General features: G+C 37.6%; 2 protein-coding genes across 3 annotated transcripts; one reads left to right on the top strand and one right to left on the bottom strand.

The window, feature by feature from the left end:
• Positions 1 to 613: 613 nt before the first annotated feature.
• Gen (XPG-like endonuclease) lies at positions 614 to 5,045 on the bottom strand. 2 transcript variants are annotated; one of them, XM_064034962.1, is made up of 11 exons: positions 4,891 to 5,045; positions 4,585 to 4,679; positions 4,083 to 4,290; positions 3,877 to 3,966; positions 3,412 to 3,565; positions 3,020 to 3,152; positions 2,707 to 2,868; positions 2,063 to 2,231; positions 1,842 to 1,986; positions 1,665 to 1,742; positions 614 to 1,575 (listed from the first exon to the last, which is right to left on the bottom strand). In XM_064034962.1, the coding sequence occupies exons 3-11, from the start codon at positions 4,194 to 4,196 to the stop codon at positions 644 to 646; spliced, it is 1,977 nt and encodes a 658-aa protein (XP_063891032.1). In that variant the 5' UTR covers positions 4,197 to 4,290; positions 4,585 to 4,679; positions 4,891 to 5,045; the 3' UTR covers positions 614 to 643. The 2 variants fall into 2 exon arrangements, with proteins under 2 accessions (XP_063891032.1, XP_063891031.1); XM_064034961.1 differs by having other exon boundaries at positions 4,758 to 4,896.
• Positions 5,046 to 5,494: 449 nt separating this feature from the next.
• On the top strand, positions 5,495 to 12,410 carry LOC110381555 (methylcrotonoyl-CoA carboxylase subunit alpha, mitochondrial). Its single transcript, XM_064034721.1, has 14 exons — positions 5,495 to 5,818; positions 5,987 to 6,191; positions 6,631 to 6,848; positions 7,032 to 7,179; positions 7,357 to 7,494; positions 7,618 to 7,713; positions 7,849 to 8,032; positions 8,356 to 8,546; positions 9,100 to 9,231; positions 9,526 to 9,696; positions 10,307 to 10,430; positions 10,602 to 10,795; positions 11,262 to 11,396; positions 12,113 to 12,410. The coding sequence occupies exons 1-14, from the start codon at positions 5,787 to 5,789 to the stop codon at positions 12,269 to 12,271; spliced, it is 2,127 nt and encodes a 708-aa protein (XP_063890791.1). The 5' UTR covers positions 5,495 to 5,786; the 3' UTR covers positions 12,272 to 12,410.
• The last annotated feature ends 1,368 nt before the right edge of the window (positions 12,411 to 13,778 follow it).

The following is a 13,778-nucleotide window of genomic DNA, read 5'->3' as shown; positions in this document are numbered from 1 at the left end:
GCTACTTTTTATCAACACACCACGCGGGCGAAGCCGTGAGCGGAAACTAGTATAGTATAAAAATATACAAGCGCTGATAGATCAGCGCCGGCTACCAGCTTTCTTTCTGAATACAACCAGAAGACTCCACCTATGCAGAGTGGAGAGGTATCTAAGCAAAATGTAGTACGTAAACTCAGGAGCGCTGAGTAGTGGCCGAGTCAAAGACAATATGCACCTTTTACCCACTCAAGGTTATCTCATCTCATCCGCTTTTGTAAGATAGCCTGATGGAGTATATCAATGGTTCTTTATTTATTTGATTGAGATTGAATGGGTGAGATGGATCCTGCCGTTTCTTCTTCATCATTTAATCTCAGCCTCCTCAATCAAGTTCAGAAGTCGAAAGTAGATAATTTCATATGAATGTGGTGTAGATTTAAAATTGTGAATTGGCTCGCCTTCAAATTATTGCATAAAACAATTATAGTCGGATGAGTTAGATTCTGTTCTGTATGCCAGCAGCTCTGCCTACCTATGCAATTCTATACATGTGTGGCCTAATAAAATTTGTAGAAAACAAATAATTTTAGTTGGGAAATAAAACGCCAGACTTTTGAATAGCAAAAAAAGATCGTATATTTAGAAACATAATTTCAATATCTTACAAACGAACAGCAGGCAAGCTATATTCAAGAGTAGAATCTAAGTGCACTACAGCATCTTTATGTTCCAAAGACATCTCGAACGCGTCGCCATCTTCAGTCAGCTTATCGAAAAAATAACTCGTATTCACCTTGCCAATGATAGAATTATCATTACTATTAGTACTAAATCTAAAATTACTTTTCCTAACAGGGCTATCTCGTGGCGTAGAACAATTGTTATGAATTTGCGTCAATACAGATTTCCTCAAACTCATTTTCTTAGGAGTTGAATACTTTTCAAAGATTAATCTAACTACCTTATTGTCTACTTTGGCAGTTTTTATTTCAGGAGGCCTTGAGATGATGTTGTCTATAATATCTGATAGATCAATATCTTCAATTTCATCGTCAGTCTTATTTAGCATACTTAGAAAATGAGGACTTGGTTTATTTTCTTTATTGGTATCAAAATGTTTGTCTTGTAACTGGTAATTATCATCAGCTACCATAATATTGTCTTCGCAATTAAGTGAAATATTTTTAAAGCTTTTTCTTAGAGATTGCATAACTTGTTTGCTTGTTCTTCGCTTTTTGCTAGCAATGAAGCTGGTCAGTGTTTTCTGTCCTTTCTTTGTATTGTTTTTAATTTTTCTTTTTAATCTGTTGACATTTACGCTGACGTTTAATGCGCTTGTGTTTGTGCCAGTTGCTTTCATAGACGCGTTGACGCTATCAACAGGTACCACAGTCTTAGGTTTCTTGGTATATTTTCTTTTAGGTTTATCAGTATTTGTATTGTCATTGTCTTTCTTCTTACGACCTCTAGTTTTCTTCTCTTTGGGTGGTTTTTTAATCGACTCCTCGTAGGCTTCTACTACTTTTGGATAATACTTGAGCATCAAATCTTGCCTCTCAGTTGTAGTCCAAGGAATCAAAGGATCCTCACCATCTGTAAATAAAATATGCATCACGTTGATTTCTAGACATCATCTGTTACAGTTTATAATAACTATCATTCGCATATTGCTTGAGCTTTACCTTCGAACTGGTCATCAGGAATCAGACCGTCATATTGACCTTCAGTATCAGTCCAAACAACTTCGTAACTTGGGACACCTGTACACAGACAAAACACAATTTACCACCACTAAGCAATACATTAAAAAGCACGTGAAAATATTTTTATATCAGCTGGCTTGCCATAAAAGGCCTTACCTCTTGGATTTCTCTTCTTCTTAATAAGCAAAGCCTGAAGAGTTCTGCAAGGGACATTGTCTTGGAAGTGCCATTTAGTCAGCAGCGGCAAGAATTTCTCCACACAATACCTTTCTGACCAGTCCAACTTGTTTGTCATTAGTTTCTAAAAGCACATATAACACACATATAAAACCTATACGAAAACTTAGCGATTGCTATAAGGTACTGTAAATAATTACCACAAATTGAATTAAGCTAGGTGTAGGCCTTTTCAGAGCATTCACATCAATGTCATCTGGAGGGGTATTCATGAATTCCTTCATGACTTTAGGCTCTGGGAAGGGAGCCCCGCATGTCAGCGCCCGGTTGCGCAGTGACAGCTCACGCTTCAACTCCGCTACTTTCGCCCTAGAAAATATAAATTGAACATTTAAGACTTAGTCACAGCACAGGACATAACATACAGCTTTATTAATGATTCTAATGCAACGACATTTGAACTTATCCATTGCAGAGAAGCTTACTCACTCCTGTGAAGACCAGCAAAATAATTGTTATCCTCTACCACCTGAGGCCTAATTCTTGAAAAACGAAATCTTACATTATTTTGTAAATTGAGTTTCGAACTACATCAGAGTGTACTATGTATCTTGACGAGTCTGAAATAAGCTAATCGGCTCACGAGCTTGTATTGTTCATACAAACGCCTTAGGACTTACAAGATTATTGGAAATATAATTCTTATAACTTTTGTTTTATTCAGCCTATACCATCCCAGTAATGGGCAAAGACCTACCCTATAGCCTGCCATTTTGCATCTCTTTCTATCGGAAGCTTTTTGTGACTATAACTTCTTATAACTAAATATTAAAATATGCATTACTTGTGTCCAGTATCATCACAGCCGCGATTTGTGACGCACACAGGACAACCGCTCTTGCCGTGCGTGCGACCGAAGTGTCCGCAGCGGTCACAGCGCCCGGGTGCCGACAGCCAGCGACTCTTTTCATCGTAGCGATCCGTGTCCGTCACCCAGGACAAAAGCCTGGAAATGTCATTGGAAATATAGCCACGTTTTTATCCACCATTCTTACGACTGAAAATTATTTATTTTTAACGCCAGTGCAAAAACATTGTAATATTTTGCCTGAACATGCTCTAAAGCCGACTGGAACTAAAAATACTCTTTTACTTACCTCGGTATGACATCCTTTTCAGGAATAGTGTGGAGGAAAGACACAGCTGTGTTTATAGATGAACCACAAGCACCCAGGCCATAGTCACACCCGCATAGTAATGCTAAGGCCACCATTTTGTTGCGTCCAAAGCCTGAAAAATGTGTTATAGTCTTTAACCACATCTACATACAAGATTCATTCTGTAAATAAAAGTAAGTTGTGTTAGTTACACAATTCATAACTCAATTCAGAAATAGCTGAACCGAATTGGCAACTTATATCCTGGGGAAGGATGTAGGTTACTTTTTTATCTCCATCCAGGTACGCAAAACAGTTCCGGAACACGGATGAAACCGCGGGTAAAGTAACCACAAGAAAGTATGTCACAAAAAATTTAAGAATAAGTTTACCATTGCTCTTATACATAGCAGCCGCGTCATAACAGTCGACGGAGCCCTGCATGGCGCCGCCCCCTGCTGAGTTGGACACGCTGAAATTGCGGTACACGCGACGAGCCCCGTAAGCGAAGCAGTCCGAGTCTTGTGATACTACTGCATCTACCAACTATAAAAGTAGAGAAAAGGACATAGTATATATTATCAGTACATAAGGAAGAAAAAAGGTATAGCGTACAGCAGAGAACATAGGGGCAGTACAAAAGAGATTACATAAGGAAGTACATAGAGAGTATACCAGAGTACTTAAAAAGAAGAAAGAATTGTGACACCACAAGTAAATTAGGTTTGAGGGTATGTCCCCAGTGCACACTACAGTAAATCCGCCACTGTAACATACCAGCAAAATATTACATTGTAAGCCCTAAGTCTAAGTAAGTATATAATTTATTGAGCAATGAATAGAAAATAAATACAAACACCTTGAGCATTCAGTTGCGCACATGTTGCTTCTGCCTCACCATGACCTTTCACACATCTGACTCCAAGGGTCTTCAGCAAAGACTCACACTGAAAACAAAGAAGTTTCTTATATTTATAAACCATAAATCTGTTATTCTTTCTCAAAATGTTAGGAAATCAGGTGTATGCAAAATTTTATTTAGTACAAATTAAATATTACATACTTCTTTGAGAACATTTTTAAATCTCTTCCTAGCAACATCAGGTTTTTTCTTGTTTACTGCAGCCTCAGAGCGAGGGGCAGCCCCTTTGAACTGGATAGCATTTCGGGCAGCCATGACATCTCTCTTGAGCTCCGGTGCATCCCCCTCCAGCACAAATATAGGGTTTATGTCAGCTAGCAGCAAATACACAGTTCTGAAGAATAGATTTCTGAAAAAAGAGATCATAGTTCAAGTTTTAAAACTATTAGCATATTTTAGAATTTAATAATGTTATTCAAGCATTGCTAAAGCAAGCCTAATAATGTAGGTTCTCGTAGTCTTGAGATAAATTACTAACGAATATGAAATGGAAGCTACAATCATACTAAATGGCTCTTTGATGTTCTACCAATACTTCATGGTTTTATTCAATTCATCTTTGTTATCATGCTAGCAGTATTTATACTATTTTAATCCTAAGTGTTATATATATAAACAACCCAAAGTTTAACTAGATACTTACCTCAAATATAACTTTGGCTGTATGTGGTACTCTGTGACATTCTGACTGTCGCAAACCCATCCTGATAAATCAACTGCAACTGTTTCACCACGTATCTGTAAATAATATTAACATACCGTGAGTAAAACAACTTATATTTCAATAACATGTTGTGGTTGTTTAAGAGGTCATACTTCATGTAAAGATTTTTTCTCACTATATGGCGTTAATACTGTCCAGAGGCCTTTCACACCCATTCTTGTCTCTCACTCGTTTTTAATTGCAATATAACACCTTTTTGAATTAATTGAACCACGACTTATTTACCAGTTATTAATAATATTTTTGTTTTTCAAACTGTTGTCAGTTGTTTTGAACATTATCACCTATTCCATCAAAAACAAACTGTAATGCAAAGATATAAAATGCAAATTGCAATAGAAATACAATAGTTTGACATTGACAACAGTGAATAATCTGACAATTCAGTCAAGATTGTTACCATGATCAACAGAAATAATAAAATATGGCCCAAGTCGCCAGAAAAGTAAAAGAAACAGTGAGGATTTTGGTTCTTATCTCCTTTTTATTTGTGTTGTTTATTTTAGATTGTTAAAATAAATACTGTTTCAAAAAACTCTGGAATAAAACGATTCAGTAAATCATTTGGCAATCTTGACAATAAATGACAGGAGTTGTCAAAGCTTCAACACAGCGCGTAGCAGTGAAAATTCATTCTGTTTCTCTCAGACACAAACTAAGTTATATTTGACTATCTCTTTCTCTGATTGTAAATGGCATCAAACTTACAACTTTGTAAACAAGTTAGTTGAATGAATAGGTCAAAATAATTATTGAAGACTGACTATAAATATTTATTAAATATGATAATGATGTAATACGTTGTTTACAATAGTAATTTCTATTTTCCCACAAAACTGTAGCAACGACGCATACGACCACAATGAGTTTCAGTTCCTTTCTGTCAAGTTGTTTACCAAGTTTAATTAAATTCGGTGCCACTATTTCAAAATCGCTAATGAGTTGATAAGAATGTTATTATGATAATTTTTTGGCGATAGTATCATTACTCAGCGTTATCAGCAGGCGGAGGGGCCTGGCGACGGACGTAATCTTAAAACACACCACACATATTGAACTGAGTAGATAAGTTATTATGAAACTTTGATTTAATTGCTCTCATACTTTTATTAAAACCGAACATGTCATATTTAAGAAGTCTGTACAAAAATGGGTAAGTACCTTTCATTATTATAAAGAAATAAAGTAGTTGTACATAATTTATTGTTGTAATTTTAATTTTATTTAAAACATTTTGTGAATACCACAGACTGATAGTGTAACTATGTATATCAGTCAATAAAATACTTACAGGTTACTATTCTCTTTTCTATATTTCCAGGGTGTCATTGCACCTGCAGTACCCGTCAAGGTTTGCTCACTCGCAGCAACTCAAAGAGGAGGTTCGCCGAAGGCAGATCAGTAAAGTGCTGATTGCCAACCGAGGGGAGATAGCATGTCGAGTTATGAAGACGGCTAGGAAGCTGGGTGTCAGGACTGTGGCCGTCTACTCTGATGCTGACAAACATGCCATGCATGTGGAAATGGTAATGCCATTATTTAATAATTTCAGTTAATACTTGTGTAACTGTTCAATTTAATGACAATGTTTATGCATTTGATAAGGTTTCCCGACTTATTTTATGTATACTTTGTACCTACGTACATCATTATGTTATCCACATCATTGTCAGGAATTAATTTTAGAAGGATTGGCTGCAATTGTGACTGAATTGTCTGTGTTTGTGCCACATGTAAGTTAACTCCAGCAGTTTTCAATCAATAATGTGTCTTATTATAGTGGTGCCAATGACTTATTTCCAATGTCATTATCACAGTTCATGATCTTATCAGCTGACATACTGTTTGCAGTATAATGTATAATTGGTATAAATAGGCATATTGTTATTAACAATAACAACCAAGTAGGTACTATTCATGTTAACTTATGTAAAATCCCACCATATTTTTTAATTCTGTTTTTAGGCAGATGAAGCATACCACATAGGTCCTGCACCCTCCACCCAGAGCTACTTAAATGCAGCTAAAATACTAGAAGTGGCCAAGAAGTCGAACAGTCAAGCCATACACCCTGGCTATGGGTTCCTGTCTGAAAATGTGGAGTTCTGTGAAAAGTGTGCCACTGAGGATGTCATATTTATTGGCCCACCACCTGCTGCCATTAGAGATATGGGAATTAAAAGGTAAAAGAAGATACATTGTTAAGTTACTTAAAAATGTCCATGGTATAAATAAAGGTTGACTGGTAAATTGCTGGTAGATGGATATACTTGAACAAGTGATTCTAATCATGATTACAAACAACTTTCCCAAAGAAACTTATTTTATACTCATTAATTTAAACTCTTCATGCTTTTATCTTCTAGTACATCAAAAGCTATAATGTCAGCTGCCGGCGTACCAATTGTCAAAGGTTATCATGGAGAAGAACAGAGTATTGAGAAGTTGCGAGAAGAAGCCCGACGGATCGGATTCCCTCTCATGATCAAAGCTGTGCGGGGAGGTGGTGGAAAGGTAATACCATATTTTTTCTAGGCTATAGTAGTATATGATTTACCACCCAATAGAATGCAAAATTTTTGGAACATAAAGAGATGGTGATTTGACAAACAGATGTTGCTGTTATTCTGGGTTCAGTGTTATAATATCTTAATATATTGTGTAAATTGTTTAATTTTCCATTACTTCTAGGGAATGAGAATAGCAATGACAGAGGCTGAATTCTTGCCGGAACTAGAGTCGGCTAAGCGTGAATCTCTGAAGTCCTTCGGGGATGACAACATGCTGCTCGAACAATACATCACAGACCCTAGGCATGTGGAAGTACAGGTATGTTGTGTATTGTAATCAAAGTATTTTAAGCTATACTAAAAATATGTGTAACTTTGTAATAATATTAATTAAGAGCCTATCTGGCCAGGTATTTAAATAGATGTTTAATGTAACTAACAGGTATTCGCTGACATGCACGGCAATGCCGTCCATCTGTTTGAGAGGGACTGCTCAGTTCAAAGACGTCATCAAAAGATTATCGAAGAGGCACCAGCGGTAAGTAACAAGGACAACCCGACGTAATGTCAAATTTTTTTTTTTTGTGCCTAAGTTCAAAATTTTACCTGCGAACCTTTGAAAAGCAGATAAAACCACTTTTATGTGCCTACATGTAATATCCTGTAATTCCAGCCAGGTCTTTCGGAAGAGACGCGCAGAGCTCTAGGCGAGGCGGCGGTCCGCGCGGCCAAGGCCGTGGGCTACGTGGGCGCAGGCACCGTGGAGTTCATCCTGCATAGACAGACTCATGAGTTCCACTTCATGGAGATGAACACGCGTCTGCAGGTCGAACATCCAATCACTGAGATGATTACTGGTGAGTACATTTGAATTTGGATTGCGGATGCTTTTTTAACCCGCTTTTATTTTTATGGCTTCGTCAAACTTTTTTTTATCTGCCTGATATAAATATTCATAAAAGCAATAACATTCTGACTATTCTTGTATTAGTCAAAGAGCCTAATAGTAAAAAAAAAATCGGAGCTTTCTAATGACGAAGTATCTACGTAGTGTTATTATGCCTGTTGTATTCCTCTTACCTTACTGAAGTGCTTTATTTAATGGCCCAATATTATATATTATTTTAGCCTAAACCATCTAGGCACCAAATCATAATCATTCAATAACTTTTCTTTCAAGGTACGGACCTAGTAGAATGGCAGCTACGCGTGGCTGCCGGGGAACAGTTACCCCTTTCCCAAGAGGAAATCATTCGCCGCGGCCACGCCGTCGAATGCCGTATATACGCAGAGGAACCAAACGCCGGTTTCTTACCTCGCGCCGGCACTCTGCATAGACTCACACAACCTGTACCTGAGGAGTTTGTTAGGGTGAGTTCTTAATTCAACTGAAGAAACTAGAGGTCGCCTTCTTATTCCGTCGAATGTAGTAAGCACGCCGAGGAGTAGTGGCAACACGGCTTTTTACCACGCACCGATACCCTGCAAAGGAGGAGTTTTTATTTTCTATTGTAGAAACTAGAGGTCGCCTCTTCATGTTGTCGAGTTTGGGTCGTCAAGTAGTAGCGCGGGGCTTCGTAAGTCGATGTTGACGTTTTCAATTGACTTCAACAGAGAGCGTTATTGGTATATTACTCAGTTCAAAGTGTGGAAGGCTCGATGGTACATATCCTCTCTTTTGTGAGAAGTCGCTTGTGTTTCGATTAGTTCGAGATGTTTTCAATAGATGGATCTGATGAAGCATGTAATGATAAAACATTATAGTTAATATTGCTCAACATATTTTTTAAATATTTCCTCACTTTGGTTTATTTTATGTTTATTGCATTTTCATTGTGAAGTAATTTTTAACTTTCAAATAAAAATGCGATTTAAGTTAGCAGTTTAGTTCATTTTTTTAATGAACGTTATAACTTTCCACCAGGTGGAGACAGGAGTGCGAGAAGGGCAGGAGGTGTCGGTGCACTACGACCCCATGATCGCCAAGCTCGTGGTGTGGGGACGCGACCGCAGTGAAGCGCTTGCCAAGACTAGGGCCAAGCTCTCCGAGTACCAAGTAAGACATTCGTATATTAAAAAGTTAAGGCATCAAGTTTAACTTTGTAGTAAATACACGGTTCTCATACATTTCCATTCAAAGATTTATATATTTTAATTTCCATTATTATGATGTTCTTCTCAAAAAATCTTTTTCATGACGGCTAGATTTTTTCAAGAAGTTAATCGGATGCGGCAAAAATAAATAGTTCCTCAATTTTCACTTTGACTGTGTTGATCATTTCTGTAATTCAGGGTAGTATATAAAAGTCATAATATATCACATCATGTTTTTTTTTTTAATTTTCCTCAGGTAGCAGGTCTGGAAACAAACGTGAACTTCCTCCTGCGTCTGAGCGGCGCGAGCGCATTCGTGGCGGGTGATGTGCACACCGCCTTCATACCGCAACACAAGCACGAGCTGTTCCCCATCTCCGACCACAGGCTCAGCGAGGACTGTGCTATACAGGCTGCACTGGGACATGTTAGTATACATAACTAACGTAAAAAAAAATTGAGCTAAACTTTCTTTGAAAAGTATTCATGAATTAAACTCACGCCTAATTCATGGTACTTAACTGTTGATCAATATTATTGATTAGTAAGGAGTATATTCCGTCCGGAGAAAATTCGTCAAATGCCTTAATCAACGCAAGACAGTTTTGCCAGCATTTCTTTCTTTCATTTCATTTATTTATTCAGAACAACATTTTACATTGTGTAGAACATACAACTTACAACTAATAGTTAAAATGATGTTACAATTTAATTCCCTGACACAGTTATAATTGTAAGAAATCTGACACAGAGTACAAACATTTTTCTAACAAAAATGCCTTTAATTCCTTCTTAAATGAATTAGGGCTATAAATTAATAGTTTGAGATTAGTTAGTCAACTTAGCAACTCAGCAACATGTTGTTGCAACTTTGTTCATAAACAAAAGTTTACCATAAATACGAGAGGGGCATTACAACCGTAAAAGTCTACGCTAGCTATTTCCCATGGAACATTAAGGCATCTTGTGATAGTTTCTTCATGCACTCAATCTGATATACTTCTATACATATGTATATATGATTGATTTTCATCCAGTTGCTGATCAAACAGCAGTCGAGCACGGTGACGGACAACTGGAAGGGGATCTCAGTGGAGCCTCAGGCGTGGAGACCTAACTACGAGCTACAGAAAAACGTCACCTTGAGATTTGATGAAGATGGTAATTTACTAACATTCATTGGCACTGTGAATGCCCCGTAGCAGAACAGTTATCTTCAAAAAAATAAAATAAATAATATTATACTCGTACACATTTTCTTCGAAGACAACTTACAATCCTTTGGCACCTATCACCAAATCTAAACTTATATCTATCTATGTCTTTCCTCAGACTTCACAGTAACAGTGCAATACGAACGCACTCCAAACACATACCGCGTCAAAGTGAAGGACGGCGAGTGGAAGCAAGTGGAAGCTTCACTACAAGCCACCGACAGGGGACTGAGGCTGCACACAACTATTGGTGATAAGAGGACCAATGTAGGCCTGCTCACGCATGAACAACAGATACATGTTTATGATGAGGTAATGGCTGTTAAGAACCTACACTTTTCTTTTGGTGGTAATTCATCAAATGACCCGCTGTGAGTGCAGCGTGATGGCGAGTCAGACTCTTACTGACTAAAACCCACCATGTTCGTTCTGGAGCCCTTCATGTACAAAGTCGCAGCAACTTTTTAGAAACACCGGCAGGGGCTCTAAAGTACCTAAATCTCTTATATCAGACATTACTTAAGTTCTGAAATAATGTTAACGCTGAAAATATTACATTCAAATAAATCATTCGATTATCCTAAATTAATTCACTCCTGCTGTAGCTAAGATTAAATACCATGTTCTCCATATTTCAAACCAAATTCCTTCACACTGAAACGTCAAACCGATTGCGAAAGCAACGAACTCGTGTCACCTTAAAATACGCAAAGAAAAATACATTTCGATATGTCAACAACGCCTACTTGAAAGATGTTCACATATGTTTTTGTGACAGAATGGTCAAACAGTGGTGGAGTTGCCTCGACCCAAATACCAGGCGAGCACCGTGGACGCGGCGGCCGCGGCCAACTCCGCCAGCTCGCCCACGCCCGGCGTGCTGGAGAGAGTACTCGTCAGCAAGGGGGACAAAGTGAGTCAATGTCATGGCAGACAACCTTTTTTTGACGTGACAACGTCTAATTACTCGATATTACTCGGACTGCATGCACGAAAAAGTTGACGTCATTGTCCCGTTGCACTCGATGTCCCGTTCCGCAAGCCAGAGCGCGGCACGAACGAGAGAGAGGTGTGATTGGCTCGAGTGGTCCACCAACAATAACCAATTTTTTTTATCGTTGGTAAAAATCATCAAATTACCCTTACCCCATCAAACCCCTCCCGCTGTATGTTAGCAGCGGTGAGAAAGTGTCAGATTTTTACTGACTAAAAACCCATCGTGTTCCTTCGTAGGCCTTTTATGTACCAGTACTACAGTACAGTACCGCGGTAAGTCTTTCGAACAACCCCGCAGCCCGTGGCAGCCATCAGCGTCACAACTCACCATGGCAGTCAGGCTTCATTAAGTATAACTTTCTCATGCAACAGTTTGGCACGCACGACGATGACCTATGATCCGAAGATAAAAGTGCGGCTTCATTGAATTTGCCCATTTTAAAGATGTCGATGTATCTCAAGAAAACCCGGTAGAAATACTACCATACTACAGTTTTTTTTTTTACTTTTCCCTCTTCAATCTCTTGTAAGGCTAGCTATGGACACACTTCAAGCAATGCAAAGTTTTCTTGAAAGATACTACATCATTCAACACGTTCATTAATATACTTAACAAGAGTACATAATATCCAGGTGGTGAAAGGCCAGCCCCTATTCGTGGTGATAGCCATGAAGATGGAGTACGTGGTGCGTTCCCCCCGCGACGGCGTGGTGGCGGCGCTGGCGCCCTACAACCTCGGAGACTCCGTCGGCAAGGGCGCCCAAGTCGTCATGTTGGAGGGAGACAGCTGAACGTGTCAGAAACCTAAGACTTTCTACTGGTAGGCTGTGACTATATCAATCGTTTTATTTTAAAAGTGCAATAAACCGAAAATATTATGTTATCAAAAAAAGACATTAAAATTTGCAAATAAATTGCAAAATCAACTAAGATATGAAATCTATGTCTTGTCCTCAACCTTAAGTAAAGATGTAAGTATATCACTAGAAACTAAATATTATAAAGAACAGTATATTACATTAAAAGTAACCTCTACATTGGCCTACTTTTACTAGTATTGAGCAAAGTAGATATCTACATTTTGTTACGCTTTTTACTTTCACTGGTACTTATTGTAAAAAACTTGCACACTTAGACGAACTTAATGCTCATCTCCTAATACCCCATTCATAGTAAAATGCAGCCTTTAAGCCTTTAGATAGTAAATAAGTATCAGATTATATTGAGGTACTCAGTGGCCATTGTGCAGGGAGTCAAACAGGCTTTGCCTATTCTTCCTAAAAAAGTGAAAGGCACGCTAAACAGAATTTCTACAACACAATACTTTTATTATTACAAAAGAATTTTCAGCTTAAAGCTAACCGGCAATATTAAAAATATTTTGAGGACAGTCAAACTCGATAATCGAGTCTTATATCCATAAGTTTCTCTACTGAACAATAGCATACTCTGTCTATTAAAAGTTTGGCGGTTATTTTAATATTAGTCTATGGTTTCAATGGCCGTGTTATCTTGGTCGGTGGACGCGAGCCCTTATAAGGCGCGAGGCCTATTGGTTGCAAAGCTTATTTAGTAATCCGACAATGTTATGAATATTTGTATGAATGAATTGTAATGAGGACTATGATTTTTTTATTCATTCCAAGTTTGTAACGTGTATAATTTAGTTAATGTTGTTGCCAAGTGTCAGCTAATATTTAGCTGATAAAAAAGGGTTATAAAATGACCCATTTGTAAAGCTATGGACCTCATAATTATTTTTATATCAAAGTTTGTTTACATTTTTCTAAGTAATTGTAATGCTAGTCGTGCAAAATTATGAAAGTGATTGTTTGAAATGTTTTAATTATGTGAGTTATTTTGGGATATAGGACAATATAAAATATATTTTTATTATTTTTACACAATTTCCTCGTTATGTATCTGTATATCTATTGTAAATATAACACTATAAAAATATGAAAGGAAGCGTTATTGAAATCCACCTCAGTGCTACCTACGTTAATTACCGCAATTGAAGGACGCTAATTAATGAATATTTAATACTCGAGCGAGCATCCGGATCACACCGCTGACAACATAACTACATACACAGAATCATTGAACACTTTGACTACATGGACTGAGGAATAATTGACTATGTAGTTTTCAATTCTCAGCATTAGATGGAAACTTTAATCATGTGCAAGAATAACTTTATAAAGAGAATGAAACCAACATACACAATGTGAATAGTAACACTAACACTATAAACCGTTATGTCTTCTCAATACTTATACCTTGAAATAACCCAATTTT

Source organism: Helicoverpa armigera, chromosome 5, assembly GCF_030705265.1.
Source record: "Helicoverpa armigera isolate CAAS_96S chromosome 5, ASM3070526v1, whole genome shotgun sequence".
NCBI classification, from domain to species: Eukaryota; Metazoa; Arthropoda; class Insecta; order Lepidoptera; family Noctuidae; genus Helicoverpa; species Helicoverpa armigera.
This window is presented reverse-complemented; position numbering and strand designations above follow the sequence as displayed.